This window comes from Barbus barbus (genome assembly GCF_936440315.1).
Source record: "Barbus barbus genome assembly, chromosome: 50".
Taxonomy (NCBI): Eukaryota; Metazoa; Chordata; class Actinopteri; order Cypriniformes; family Cyprinidae; genus Barbus; species Barbus barbus.
Genome location: NC_136728.1, coordinates 8,365,267 through 8,381,430, shown reverse-complemented (window position 1 = coordinate 8,381,430; position 16,164 = coordinate 8,365,267). Strand labels below are relative to the sequence as shown.

Below are 16,164 nucleotides of genomic sequence, written 5' to 3'. Positions count from 1 at the left end.
GAGTAACACATGGGTTGTCTCTGCTTGCAATTGATTCCAATGGAGTTTTCTGTTAGCATGTTGGAACTAAAAGCACAATAATTTGCTCATAAATGTTGGGTAAATTACCTTTTTAATAAGATTACAATTTGGCCAAAACTTTTCATTTCCAGCCTATTGGGACTGCTAAAATGCTAAGTAGGCAGATCACTAGGATTTGGAACTGATTTCATTATCCCTGCTCAATTATTATTCAATATTACTCTCCCTGAGCCTTGTAGTACACAAACTGCTGATTTACTGTATGAAGAACTAAATATGAATCTGGATTGTCAATTACAGATTGATGTATTGTAATTAGCAGGACTTCTTGGGGATGCATTGCACAAAGTCATACTTTGTGAACAGTAGTTATTGACACATATTTATGCACTGAACATGCCATCAAGATCAAATTATAGATTTCTAGATGCAACATAGAGCTGACTAATGTGTTTAAGCTACCGACTTCAGAATCGAGTTAGACAGACTCTTCCCTGAGGAAAATACTTTGTGTCATGGGGAAAAGAAATGACATGTAGCTACCAAGATCTACTCAAAATGTCAGTTAGCAGGTCATAGATGTGATCTGTGAAGTTTTTTTTCTGGATTATATTGGGATTTTCTAAACGCCACAACATAGTTTTACTGGAATGTTACAATATAACAAATTTTTTGACTCAAAAAAGCAGGAAAGACCACTATGGCACATTCAAGAGACGTACAAACACGTGCAACACACAACAGTTAGGTATTCCAAAAAATAGCACTATTTCTACAATTGTCTTGTTCTTTGAAAAAGACAAAAAAAAAAAAAAATCATAAAAAACACAGATTCTAATTATTGCAGGATTAAGTGCTATATCATCCTTCGTTCGTTCCCTTTTTCTTTCATAGGCTTCATAAGCACTGTACAATGTTACAAAAATAGAGGATTTCAACCAGACAAGGCTTTGAATATTTATCTTTTCGTCTTTTTTTCCCACTCTTACGTTCCCGAAGAGCTTTGTTGCTGGGCAAAGACCCTCACGAGAGTCAGTTTAAGGAAGATCAGCCGTTCAGAAACCAGATCTGCTTCCTCCACACGGTCATGTGGCGCACCACCACTAGATGGAACCAATAAATAGCATGTGACGTGTGTGGTAAAGGGTTTGTTTGCATTCAACAGCCCTTTAGAGCCGGTATGCTTAGGTGTTCATAATGGTGGCAGGCGATGAGTGTTTGCTACAAACCCCCCCTAGATCACGTGATCCGCCTTTACCCAGCACCAACCTCCGCCTCGTGCAAATAAATACACAAACACTCACCCACCCTCAGCAGCGTTAGGGTTTCCAGCACTCGTTCTCCATAACCGTGGTATTTATACATGCAACACATCACTAGGTAAATATACAAGTCTTAAATTAAAGAAAGGTGCAAATAAAAGTGCCTTATCAATTTTTCACAATTAAGAATAGTCTAGCTACTAATATCATACATGTTATTTAAAATAGATTCTATAAACTTTTTTTTTTTTTCGTATAGTTTGTACTTATGATCGTATACCCTGTAACACGTTAGAAAACAGGTGGAATGGACCCTTGCATTGCATCGATGTTGGCGGTCGGACCGTTACGTTACGTTAACACCATTCCGGAGAGGGACTTAATAGCAGATGGCCTTAAACGATATCACTAAGCAACTATGGTAGATGGAGTCTCTGACGGCTAAAAGTAATCGTGACTAGAATTACCAGAATTCTACGTTGTTCCTTCTTTTTTTTTTTTTCTCGATTGTCCGTAGAAAGGTGCTGTTTTGTGTTGACTCCACATCACACTCCTTCTCCATATCTCTCTTTCTCTCTCACTTTGTATTCTTCTTCGTTCGGTGCTGGTTTGACATCCCAAAAAAGGAAAAAGAAAAATCCAAGTGCACACAGGGAGGAAGAAACTAACCACGTATTTTTCTACGTAGACTTTTTTTGGTGCTACAACAACTGCTGGAACAGTTCGGATAATCGACTTTTTGATTGCAACTTTTTATTTCATGTTCTTGGCTTGAAAAGGGTTTGTTCCTCTTCCGCTGGATTCCAGGCGAATGCTCTCTGGGAATCGTTTTTTCCGTTTTGGAAACGAGTCAAAACAATTTATGCTGATCGTGACAAATCGCCATGGGACCGTTCGTGAAAACGAACGCGTGGACTCTTCAGGTTCAGCCAGAGAGAGAAAGAGAGCGAGGGAGCGTTCAGGAAAAACAAGTGTCTTCATCTTCTCATCCTCTCCCCTGGGCTCCGAGTCCCACCTGTGTCAGTAAAAGGAGGGAACAAACCCCAAAAATAAACCGCTAGAGTCAAACCCAGTCCATTACCTCCTCCCCCACGACAAAAATAATCACAACGAAAAAAGGGGAAAAGTGTGTGTGCAGTGTGTCATCCGTCCAGGTGTGTGTATGTGCAGGGCACTGCTAAAGTGTCTCAGATTTATGCTTGACATTCCCCACGGTGTGAATTCCCCCGAGTGGGGTGGGCGCGGCGAAGCGCTACCCATCAACGGGCATGGACTGCTCAAAGTCTGATCCGAACAACTCCTTGTACAAGGGGGGGAAGTGGCCGCGGACAATGTCTGGGTATATTGCTTTGAACGCCGTCAGCTTTTCTGTATGCCGGCTGCACAGGGCTCGCAGCGTGGAGACTTTGCATATCAACTGCAGAAAGAGAGACAGAGAGAGAGAGAGAGAGAGAGAGATTTTAATTTGGTGGAAAGGACCCTGTGGTACTGGGTCAAAAGGCAAAAGGCAGAACCTCTAATCCGCAGACACAACACAGATGGTCCCAGGTTTTTCACATGACATTAGCTAATCTTTCGGCCGCCAGACCAAATACAGCTTTGTGGATGAAGTCATACATGAAATTCAAATTGACCCTATTTGCTTTCTTAATAAATGTCCCTGGTCCAATAATGCAAATGATTTAAACAAGGGGTCTGCAGAAAAAAAAAAAAAAAAAGTGTATTTACTTTTTTTCTCAAAATGTAATTTCACAACTGTCAAATTTGTTTTCCACAATATTATTTAACAAATTGAATATTATGATTATTTCATTTTGCTTCATAATGACCAGTTGAAAATGATTTAATTCAGTGTGGTTATTGTTAACTAAAACTATTGAAAATGGTTTCCAGTAATTGAAAAAAAGTACATAAATATACAGTAAATAAAAATATTAAAATGAAAAATGAAAAAAAAAAGAAAAAAAAGAAAAAAAGTTGACTTGGCAAGTAACTGAAGTATAAAATAAGTTTAAGTTGAAGTATTAAAATGACTAAAAATAAAATTAAACCCAGATATATAAAAATACCATCTACAGTAATTAAAAATATCAATAAATTCTATAATAGTATATAAATAATGCTAAAACAACACTAATTTAATTATTAATCATTTATTCTATTTGCAGCCCTAGTTTTTAACAGAAATAGATAAAAAAAAAAAAAACAAATCTGTTTATTCATTTATTTATTGTTTTGGATTTATACATCTAATTTTACTGTAAAACTGTAACCAAAGTAAATATTGTCTCTATAAATATTTTAATAATTTGCTTTGGTATAATGACAACATAATCATTTCATATTTAATATTTGCAATATTTAACACAGTTATTTGAATAAAACACTATAGAAATACATAGGAGTACATAAAAGAATATAATATATAAGAAAAGAAGATTACAGATGATACATCTAACGACATCATATCCTGTTCCTAATGTGTACAGTACCTTTGTCAATATGCCGTCCTCTCTGTGGTTCTTCTGTAGAACATGTTGGAGGGCCAGCTGGATCTTCTGCTGGAGTTTCTCCACCTTCACCTTCTCCTGGAGCCAGGATCGATCTAAACACACACACAGGCACGAGGATGATTCACTTTCATCTAAACGATCTGAGCTGTTCCAACATCATTCCAAATCATTTTGAAGGTAAACAAGGGATTGTGGGTAATCTATGGGTATGCTTTAACACAGAGCCAGGCTCACCTGCAGACATCAACACGAAGGCGGAGAACAGGGCGATCTCGTCTTCAGAGAGGTGCATAGAACACAAGTTTTTCCCAAACTCGAAGACAGAGCTGATCAAGTCGTCGCAACCTGTCACCGTGGAGACAGAGAGGAAGAAAAAGTCGATGAAAAAAAGAGTCACAGGCGGCTGAGACGGAGCAGTAGACAGCATAGAGTAGACACTTGATCTTTTGGCATGAGATGTCGGGCTGGCGCAGAGGTAAAAACAATACAATCCTTCAGCATTACAGAATGATTTTTCCCACCACATTTCCCCCCGCCTCCAGGCTAATCATGCTTTGGTGAATGAGAAGGGTTACATAACCATAACTGGGGTCACTAACAACACTAAATAAAAGCCATGACTCAGAGCTCACGCAAACACTGGGAGACAGTCTACAGCAGCAGTTCTCAAACTTTCCAAGCCAAGCACCACCTAGACACAACAATGTTCCCTCTGATTTTCTCTTTCACTTTGAACGCAAGCATTAGGACTATAGCAACGTTCCAGAATTTTCAAATGTGGAAAGATTGCACTAAATCTAAACACAAAAAAACCTCACCAAAGTAACATTTTGAAAGGATTGTGCTGTTCTTGCATGAATATAAAAAATTGCAGTCCAGTTCAAACACATAAATAGTACATACTTTAACGTTACGTTAAATATTTTAAGTTAACTTAAAAGTCAAATAAAATTAAATCTGGCTTATTCCATCAATCATAGCTAGAAAACTTGAAAAAAAATAAAATAATTTTATATAAAATTCATTAAGTGATTTTGTTGGTCTTATCTGCACAAATCTATATTAAACTTGTACTAGATACTAGAAATTAAGCATTAAAAATGGCAAATATTTAAAAAAAAATATCTGAAGTTGTGTCAAATACCATTTTTTCACATATTTCCATATTTTCCATATAGAATCACACAAAAGGTAAAACACAACACCACAGTAGTAATATTTAGAAAGAATTACATTGTACTTGCATGAACACATTTATCACAAGTAATACATATTTTAACATTATATTAAATATGTTTTATAATATACTATTTAATTAATAATTAATATAATTTTAATATAAAATACATTTTTAGATTTGATTGTTAAATTATATAAAATAAATAGTATTTCTAGTACTTCAAGCATTTGAGTAAGTTCAAAAATGTTTTTTGCAAATTGAAATCAAAATGATATATTGCCTTTTATATCAATTGTAGCTTGAAAAAAAATTGTTTCTGTTGACATTAGTAGTCTTAGACACATGAATCTATATTAGACTTGTAGACAGTAGAAAAGAGATACTAAAAATGGCAAATCATTTAAATAAGTTGTGCTGAATACCACCTGTTCACACATTTCCATATTTCGAGGAAGAATTAGACTAAAGCTAAAACACACAAACACCACAGTAGTAATATTTACAAAGGATTGCACTGTATTTGCATGAATTAATATGCAAATGTTGCATTCTGCATCAAACACATAAATAATAAATATACTTTAGATGATTTTCTTGTCTGTTTAGAATCATATCTTGCCTTTTATATCGATTGCAGCTTGAAAACATTGTTTAACACAGTGCCTATTAAGTAATAATGCGAGTTTTAGATGCACAAATCTATATCGGACTCATAAATAAATCAGATATTGGAAATTAAACATTGAACAATTATAAATAATTTACATAAAACATCCAGTGTGTATTGAGTACCACCTGGGGGCACTACGCCACAGTTTTAGTTTTCATATCAGTTTCGGAGCTACCGGTTTAAGCTTGGTGAACACAGGCAGGCTTATTAAGTGCGCTACAGATTTGACCGGAATAAGATATTGCGGTCGTTATAACGCTGAGGATGTACATGTGAGATATGACTGAATGATTGTCTTGCAGGCTATGTCTAGATTTCTCATATTTGTGTTTGTTTTGGCATTTGGGCAGCTTTCAGCCCCAAAAGGTTTCCAATGTGAGTGCATTAACGACAGAGAAGAGATTTCACTAATGTCACGGCATTCAAACATAAATGCTATTTGCTTACTCTAGAAAAATTCTACGCCCAGGCTACGGCTGCGTGGACGGCGGGTTTGATAAAACACTTCTGGTAAACACTCAATCTTGCTTATGCGGTTCCAGACGCCCACAATACGCAGCAGCTACAGCCGCGCTACTGCAATCCTAGCAGCATCCTCAGCTAGGAAAGTTTAACTCCAGGTGTGGGGGATATGAGAAGCTGGTGCCGATCTGGTGGGCTTTATTTGCTTGCGTACACACAGGGTCCAAAATTAACACTCAAGTGCCAAATGAGAGTAAAATTGCAATTTTATTTAATTAAAAAAATGCTTTTCATGCATTCATTTTACCTCTTTGTATTTACAATGTTTATTTAAATGTTATATAAAATATACTTAATTAGTTAAGTGTATAATTATTGACAATGAATTATATAGAAATAATTATCGACAATGAATTATATATAAATAATTATCGTTTTATTTATTTGCGGTGGCAGATTTTGGATCCTGCACACAGGTGTGTGTACAAAGCAATTTTGACGTTACTTGCAGTTAGGCAAATTGGTTGGGTTCTGCATGCATTTGAATGCTGTTGCCATGTGTGAATGTCATTTCAAACAAAAAGGACACAAACATGCAAAACACTCATATAATATTCCAGTCACAGATTTTCCACTTCACATACCAAATCCAATCGGGTTTCGTAACTCACCTAATGACTTAAAGACATCAGGCCCGGCATACTTTCCGTCAAAATAGACTGTGTTGTTCTGAGGGTCGAAGGCACGGCACATTCTGACGAACACCACCTCCAAAGAGCCTACACATAGATGAGAAAGAAACAAAATGTGAATTTATCATCAAAAACAGAAATTCTGGAGGAATATGTAAAGGCTTAGAAGTTTAGAGTTTAGAAAGGAAGAATTTATTTTTGCAGTTTTTACATCTTTATTTTGTTAGGACAGTAGTTAGACAGGAAGCAAAGTGGGAAAGACAGAGGGGGGGACGGGATCGGGAAAGATCCGCGAGCCGGGATTCGAACTCGGGACACCTACAGCGCTACATGTCGGCATTCTGCCCACAAGGCTATTGGCACAGACGTCAATGTTTATAGTTAGCTACGTGAATAATGATACAGATATTTGATACTAGGTTTGTTATTTAAGGTCAGTATTTGCATTCTTGCTTGAAGTATGTTTCTGGCCATAAGTAGTGTGTTCATATCATAACAAGGAGCAGTATCATAAAACACAGCTTTATTAAGTCACCAATCATCTGATGTTTTTGAGCAGTGCTGTGTGTGTGTGTGACTCAGGTGGAGTGTGTTGCTGTTATTGTTGTGAGTGGGAGCAGTAATTCTACAGCGGAGTGCTTTGGTGAGCACAGGCTTAGAGGATAAAAGCCACGTAATAGAAGCCATTACGGAGCGCTAGAAAGATGCCGGTGGTTTAAAATGTCATGTCAGGAGAGAGTGCTCACTCAGTATTTTGTTAATAATTTTGTTTGGGCCTGGAACAAACAGAAACACTGAAAGCTGTTGGGATCATAATGGGGATGGGGTGTGAGTGTGATGGAGCACTTTGGTCCATTATTTGTGAGAAGATAGTGTGCAGCAGTGGATATCATCTCAATAGTGCCTTATTTTTCAAAGAGCTGACAGATCGTCCCGATACAGTTTTCCTGTATACACAAGAGATACTGAAGCACGGCACCTCCTGCTGCGTGACATCGGCTGTGTTCGGAATTGAATACTTGCATATTGCTTACTGTGCAGTATACTATTTTAAGCGGTATGTAAAAAAGTGGGAAGTTTGCATTAATAAATACTTCAAAGAGTAGTATTATAAACTGTTTAAATGTAAAAATGCCTTAATGCCTTTAATGATGGTGATGTGAACACACACTTTACCTGCTTTGAGAAGCACTATCTGATCATTCTGACAGAGCTCCATGAAGCCGTCGATGCGCTTTGCAAACTCCACCACATACTGAATGGCCTCTGTGATTTTAATGGCACACAACTGCCACATGACTTCCCTGGGCTGAGGAGAAACAGGCAGTTTCAAAAAGCGGCCATATTCTTTATGTACTTATGATGTTAGTCAAGGCTTCTTGCACCAAAAACAGTCATAATTCAGTTTTACATGACCATTTTATACCCTCTCACTGATCCTTAGAGATAAATGGAATTTGATACCGTACATTTAATACATTTATTATTGGTTAACCTATTCAAACTGGCATATTTTAAGAAAACACAGTGCTCTAAAGTAGACATTTAAATGACTGTCCATCTTAATGCAACAAGCCAGAACATTTTCAATCCCAAAACCATCACTTCCTCAGTGTCCCTGCAAGTAAACATTTACATTCAATTAAACTGTAAACATCCCTACTTAAAGCTTCTGAACAACCACATGTGGCTCTTCAAGAATGTGTGTTTACCTTGCTCTGGTAGCTCTCCACCTCCTCCTGAAGGAAAGCCTGCCAGGTCATCTGCTGAAGTTCTTCTCTCAGGTACTGACACGTCTCCATGTGGGACTTGGAAATGTTCTGGGCCAGATGTTCTGAAACACAACGCAACATACATTCAAAACACCTCTGTCGCGCCTGACTGCACTTAACGTACAGACATATTGAGCCATACTATATACACACACACTCTCTCTCTCTCTCTCTCTCTATATATATATATATATATATATATATATATATATATATATATATATATATATATATATACACACACACACATACATGTGGTACGGGATGGCATTTGTTTCCCATTAGCATTATAAAGTGGTTCTTTCTACTGGCGGATTCATTTATGCTTACAGAAATGCTGAGGGAAAGGATCTTTCAAAAGATGCAGTGTTTTATTTGCTTCTCCAATCAAGGAGCTACACTGTAGCCGTTTGTGATTTAAAGTCGATTTAGAAGCTTGTTGACCGTCTGTGTTCCTGTGCAAGAGGAAAATAGGGCAGTACTTCAAGTATAAAAGTGAAGAGTGTGTGTAAATTCACAGGAACAAAGGTCATATTTGCTTTCAGCAAGAACGAGCAAATGGAGACGAGAGAAAGAAGAAAAAAAAACAGTATAAAAATTCAATCATGTTGAAAACACATCTGTTAAAAGGAGTCCCAGAGCAGGAGGGGAAGCTAAAAAAAATGATTTCCCCTGGTGCGTGCCCTGCTGGATCCTGATTGGCCCTAATTAATGGAAACTAATTAGAAAAAAAGAGGTTCTTTTAATGAGTCTTTGAGATGAGTCTCCAACCTAATGCTATTTTAAGACACCTTTAGCGACGTTTGCCCCACGGTTGGGTTCTTCCCCCTAGTACCATCCCCTACCCAGAATCCACTTTGCCATTCTCCAGAATTATCACTTACCCAACTCAGCCATGGAAACTGTGGGGGATGTCTCCCCATTGGTGAAGGAACAGTAGGGGAAGAAACCCGAGCCCGGGGTGAAGTCGCAGATGGGCTCTGGCTTGATGCCATTGATATCCAGGCCGGACTGGTCGGGTGAGGGTTGGATGTCAAGGTAGAAGCTGCTAACACCTGAGTCGGGCTTGGTGCCGTCGGGCGTGTGGCCGTTCATGTAGCCGCTCAGGTCATCATGGAGCTCGGTCAGGCCATTGGTGGTGAGGCCGTAGGTTGGGGTGAGGGGTTCGGCCTCACCGGGCTGCTGCTGGTGGTCCCGCTGTTGCTGCTGGAGCCGGTGTTTCTGCACTTCCGCATAGAGGCTGTCCCGCTGTTTCTTTGACATCCGGCCAAACTTCACCGCTGTAGGGGGCAAAGACAGTGCAATAAGAACAGAAATCTCTCTCAAACTGTGACTTCTTCCTTAAATATAATCAAATGCATTCAGAAAAGGGTGGTGGACCAACCCTATCTTATTTAACGAAGTGGAAATGTATTGTTTTTTTTAGAAAAGGAGTAAGCATGAAGATCCTCCCCTAAAACTAACCGCCAGTGGGGTATAAGCAGATATTACCACAATCAACGCACAGAAACGTAGCAAGGACATCGGAAAAATAGTCCATGTGACATCAGGGGTTCAACCGTAATTTTACAAAGCTACGAGAATACTTTTTGTGCGCAAATACAACAATAAATGACAATTTATTATGTGCATGCGCACACTGTCTACTGAATGTAAACACTGCTGATTATGTTGATTACGTTCTGGGGTGCTCTCCTAAATGCTGGAAGACGCTAACTCAGGAAGAAGAATTGCTGAATAAACTATGTTATTATTGTTTTCTTTGCGCACAAAAAGTATTCTAATAGCTTCGTAAAATTACGATTGAACCCCTGATGTCACATGGACTATTTATCTGATGTCCTTGCTACATTTCTGTGCGTTGATAGTATCCTTGCTGTCTACGGAGGGTCAGAAAGCTCTCAGATTCAATCGAAAATATCTTAATATGTCTTCTGAAGATGAACGAAGGTCTTATGAGTTTGAAACGACTTGAGGGTGAGTAATTAATAACAAAATTTCCATTTTTGTGTGAACTAACCCTTTAACATCGACTACTGAATGTGCTTATTACAAAGACAATCCCTTTGGTGCAACATAGGTCTTTGGGACAATGGTGGTGGAGCATAGCTCACTGATTATGTTGATCAAACCAGCAACCTTTTGGTTACTAACCACCACACCAAAACAACCCTTGCACAAGATGACTTCACTCCATAGCTATTGTTACTGAAGAATCAACAAAAAGCACAATCTGTTTTCCCTTAAGACTCTGCCATTTAAAGGGAAGCTTAGTATAGCGGCATGAAGAGTACAACTAACTCCCGGGAGCAGGTTTTAATGTCTCTCAAAGGGTATTAGCGGTGTATTGGGTCAAAAAAACATTCTACTAGCTTTCTCCTGCTGTCTACTTGCCGAAATGATCCAAGAACAGAAGACCTGACTAGTATGGATCATCAATTTACAGGCACTCACAAAAAGGAACGGTCTTCACTCGTAACACCTGGAAGAAGTGGCAGAGAGTCTGTTTAACTTACAGCTTCAGCCTGTCTTTGAACTGAAAGAGTGTTAGAAGAACAGGAAGCTGGGGATGAGATACAGTGGGATCAGATATAAGTGGAGATCAAGTGTTCATAAAAAGGAAGGACGTGTGTCAGAGGACAAGCTGATCTACTGATGGATGGAAAAAGAGATAAACGCACTGGAGAGTTTAGTGGAGAATGAAGGAGATAAAGGGGCTTTGACTGTTGGAGACAAGAGGAGACCAGAGCACAGAGCACAGAAGACGAGACAAAACGAAGGAGGAGAGACAACAACAATATGTAAAGAAAGGGAATGAGACAAGGGAAGATCAGAAGAGAGGAAATGAGAGGAAGTGAAAGGAGACTTGAAGCTGCGATTTGAAAAGAGGAGATGAGAGAAAAACTAGAGGACATGTGAGACTTGAGAGGAGACAAGATGAGACATGAGGAGAAAAGACAAGATGTGAGGAGAGCTTTGGACAGTAGAGAAGATTAGATAAGATGTGGTAAAGAAAAGAGACAACATGGCAAGACTGTTGAGACATGAGAAGAGAAGATAAAATAAGACAAGTGAAGAAGATGAGATTTGAAGACAGAGGAGGAGACGAAACATTAGAAGAGGAGAAAATTTGATTTGAAAAAAGGAGAGGAGTTGAGACAAGAAGAGAAACCAGGAACAAAGTAAGAGGCGAGGAGACAAAGTGAGATTTGAAGAAAGGAGACAACATAAGATTTGATGAGTGGGCAGAGTTGGAAATGAGAAATGACATTAAGCAGGAGGAGACAAAATGATATATAAAAAAATAAGACAAAATTAGAGGAGAGGAAACCACAAGAGACCTGAGGTAAAGAGAACAAAGAGGAGACAAGACGAGACATGAAGAGAGATGTGAGCAAAATACAAAAGATAAAAGTAGAACAGTGGAAAGGAGATGAGACAAGACATGCAGGGCAGAGACAAGACAAGAAACGAGGAGACGAGTGAGGTTTTTATAAGAGGTACAGGATCAGCTCTTATGAATCAGGCATACAGGATCAGGCATATGAATGAGTCTGAGTGGAGGCCTAACGTCATCTCAGACGTGTGTGTCTGGGTAGCTCTGCGTCTCAGTCTCCGAGTAAGGAAGGCAGATGAGGACTGGTGAGCTTCAGTCGGAGTGAAGTCAGAAGTCACCTTGCCTGTCCTGGTTGTGTGTGAGAGAGCAGCCCGGTAGACTCGGAAGACCTGGCCTGATTTCATCCTCCTGTCACGGGCCATAGTCACACAGCCCAGCCGGAGGCCCAGCAGGGGGCCTCTACACACACACACACACACACACACACAAACATACGCTCACCTGTGCTCCCGTTAATGCTGTTCACCTGCATTGGCTTTAATGAGCCTGTTTTAATGATGCTCATTTAATAAAAGCTACTTGCTGTCAGATTCTCCACCTGAGTGAGCATGCCCTGCAGTCCAGAACCACAACTGCATCTTAAATTCATCTGGTTAAGTATTGGGTACCGACTACAGAACAGGTACTCTAACTTATATGATATGGCAAGACTGGGGACAAAGGTAAGTAGAAAAAAAAAGTAGAAAAGGACTAAACATATCCCATTACACTGATGCCAGGTACATTCACAGATGCATCCTGTGATGCTTGTATTGTACTTTTAGACAGTTTTGGTTGAAAAGTTTTCCATTATATTTCCCCCTTTTACTCTATTCATTGCACTCAAGGTTTTCTTAAACCATAGCTGAAAAAACACTCGCTGTCAGGTTGCTCATTCACTTTACATGCTGATCTATTTGGTATTTTGCATGCATTTGATGTTCTGTATCTGTGGAGACTCTGTTCTCCCTCTGGTGCCTGCTGTACTGGACACGGACTTACCGTCACGTGACATGCCCACAGCCAGACACTTCTGCAGCCTGCAGTGCTGGCAGCGGTTTCGGCTGGTGCGGTCAATCAGGCAGTTCTTCTGACGCGGGCATGAGTACGCCGCATTGCTCTGCTGACTCCTCCTGAAGAAACCCTACAGGCCCGAGAGATGGACAGAGAGAAGGTTAGTTAACCCATTCACGACTCAACCGTAAGGATTTTTATTTTCTGCTGGCCCAGTCAAACCACTAATAAAAAAATTTACTAACACAATTTTATATTTAGGAATGTATATTTAAATGTGGACAAAAAAACAATATTGTTAATACTAACAATAATAATATAAATTATAAATTATGTATTTGTTATATTATAGCATTTATATAGTATTTATATTTTTAAAATAATTATAAAATAATTTTAACTTTTGCCTCTAAGCTATCACAAATTATTCTTGAAATTTTGAACCAAACCTAATTTTTTTTCAGCCAAGTATTTATGTTAGAAAATGAACTGAACTGCAGTTTATTTTAGTATCACTGAGATACAATTATAGTTTTTATTAATAGTTTAAATACGTTTTTAATTGTCTGTTTTTATTTTTAATTTTAAATAAAATGTTGTCATTTTGGGGAAGGGGGGTTGTCATTATTTATTCATTTTTTTATGTTTATTATATATATATTTGATTTATTTTAGTTTTAGTTCTTTAGTAATTTAATGTAATTTTATTTACATCATGTTAAACTAAATGAAAATGAGAAATGTTTCCTTGGGAACTAACTGGATTAAAATAAGTTTTTTTATATACATTTTATTTCAGTTAACATTTAGTTCAAGTAACTTTTTTAAAAAAGTTTTATTTTTAGTTTTAGTTACCTATACTAACCCTGCTGAATTAACCTCAAATGGATGGACATGTCTCTATCTTCCAAACGCATATTTCACATGAAGATCTCAAAAAACTGTGGCAAACTCTGAACAGATGGTGGCAACTCTACAAACGCTTGTCTCAATCATATAGACGCGTTTCTCTTCAGTCGAAATACATCTGAAAAACATATTTCACCGAGGGAACTATAAAAAGCAGTTTGGAACAAGTATTTTTCCTCATTAACGACTAGCACGGCTAGTTCCGAGACGGGCGAGAAAGGTAGTAAATAATGCCGAATTTGTGCAAGGTTATTAATGTTGAACAACAGAGCCCGAACCCGGTGGGTGCTGCAAGGGGGGAAGGAGCGGGCGCCCACGTTGAGTTGATTTCTCATCCCTTTGACTTAATGAATTGATTCCAGCTCGTCATTAACACACCCCACTCCACAGCTCCATACACATATGTCTTAATTAGATGCTCATTGGCTGTTTAATTACTAGAAAACAGCTGACAGCTGCCAAGTTGCTTTCTAATGGCAGCCATTATGAAAGCGGGGTAGGACTGCCGGTGACAAGCAGCGCTCCTTAATAATGCTATGATTTATGGGCCGGAGCGGTGTATCATTAAATGTCTCTGTGCCTCGAGTAATTAGTAACCATTAAGGATACATTTCAGCAGTTTATTCTTCAGGGTTGCGCGTTTCTGCTGCCGAATGAGTGATGGAGGGAGATGCTGAGCAGAGAGTCTGTCTATTGTGCGGGAAAACAAAAAACACGCCGTTCAGGAGCCTCGTCCGCACGTTCGTTTCTGCCGAGCCTGCTTGCGGAATGCTAACGAGACGCTCCGGTGACAGGCAGCAAACAGGAATTCACAATAAGCACAAAATTCCTCTTTGCTGAGTGGACGGCATGTTTGAAAAATGCACGAAAAGAGGAGCTTCGGCGGGAATGAACGGGGGGAGGACGTGTTTGCAAAACTGCTAACGATGTGCTGTGATCCAAAGTGCTTCATTTTTTGACGGTTTTATAAAAAAAAAGGTGCAGCAGAAGGTAAAGAAAAACAAGACACAGGGATTATATTGTCGTTGTATTGTAATTGTGACGTTTTTAGCAACATTTCAACCTGACTATGCGAGTTATTAACACTCTGGCGTGTGAATTCCGAAGTCCTGTAAGCACAACAATGCATTTTTCTTCCTTAGAAAGACAGTAATCTGAAAGAAACTTCTCTGTTATTTTCCAGAATGTCTCATTTGTTGGCTTTTCACGCTTTTTGTTTGTCACACACACGCTGACAGGGTTGTTTAGCTTCTTACCTTGCAGCCCTCACACGTTATCACGCCATAATGGATGCCTGATGATTTGTCTCCACAGATCTTGCAGGGAATTATTTCGATTTGAGCTGCAGAGAAAGAAAAGAGAGAAGATACTGTCAGGATTTTTCACTGTCACCAGTCACCGCGCAACACCTCCTCCACGGCTGGATGTTGCGACATGAAACGGCGCCGAGCTTCAAACGCATCACATCCCTGCCACCCTCGGCTGCGGCGTGTTTGGAAGAGGCCATCCTGACTTTAAACAGAAAACCCTCAAAAAGCACAGAAAACGTGATGTCAGCCCGTGATTTAGAAACAAATGTGATCGTAATAAAGCGCCACTGTTCCCTGCAGAGCCTTTGGGCAGCATTATCGGGACAAACCCAACTCTTTACCACATGACTGGACCTTTCCACCACTGGAATATCGGTTCAAAGCTGCCTGTTCAATTTAAAAACCGCTAAAATCAAGTAGATTTTACCACCATGAGACGCAGAGTCCAAGAGGCCTAGCATTGACACAAAGAGAAGATGGTAATATGAAGGCTTGAGTGTTTGTTGAGGAAACCAATGTGACTTTCATTTTTTGTAGAACACAAAATGAGATGTTTAGCAGAATGTTCACGTTGCTCTTTTTCATACAATGAATGTGAATGGTGAGCTGTCAAGCTCCACAAATAAATAAATAAAAGTATCTAAAAGTAGTTTACATGCTACATTCCAAATCTTATGAAATCATACGAAAGCTTTTTGTTATCATATATTACGTTTACATTTATGCATTTAACAAACGCTTTCATCCAAAGCAACTTAATATAAGTCAAGTTATTTACTGAAACTCTCAAACATCATTAATGAGATTCATATATTTGCATATTAACATTTTGGCAGTCATGATTGGTTTTGAGACTCAAGAAGCCCTACCATTGGGCATTATTAATGTCAACTCTAGCATGACATGATTTTACACACCATATCTAATATATATGAATGTTAATGAGATCTGAGAGCTGCAGCAGAAAATTTCTAACTTCAGAG

The 16,164-nt window shown here is 38.9% G+C and overlaps 1 protein-coding gene across 2 annotated transcripts in view; it reads right to left on the bottom strand.

Moving 5' to 3' along the window:
* Nucleotides 1-1,535: 1,535 nt before the first annotated feature.
* LOC306868436 (nuclear receptor ROR-alpha A) overlaps nt 1,536-16,164 on the bottom strand; it is a 281,247-nt gene continuing 266,618 nt past the window's right edge. For both annotated transcript variants that reach the window (XM_079414597.1, XM_079414598.1), the window contains 9 exons: nt 15,128-15,213; nt 12,951-13,092; nt 9,457-9,852; nt 8,513-8,634; nt 7,977-8,109; nt 6,780-6,887; nt 4,031-4,141; nt 3,776-3,888; nt 1,536-2,700 (listed from right to left, as the gene is read on the bottom strand). In XM_079414597.1, the coding sequence (XP_079270723.1) occupies nt 2,536-2,700; nt 3,776-3,888; nt 4,031-4,141; nt 6,780-6,887; nt 7,977-8,109; nt 8,513-8,634; nt 9,457-9,852; nt 12,951-13,092; nt 15,128-15,213 (1,376 nt within the window). In that variant the 3' untranslated portion in view covers nt 1,536-2,535. The remainder of the gene's footprint in view (nt 2,701-3,775; nt 3,889-4,030; nt 4,142-6,779; nt 6,888-7,976; nt 8,110-8,512; nt 8,635-9,456; nt 9,853-12,950; nt 13,093-15,127; nt 15,214-16,164) is intronic.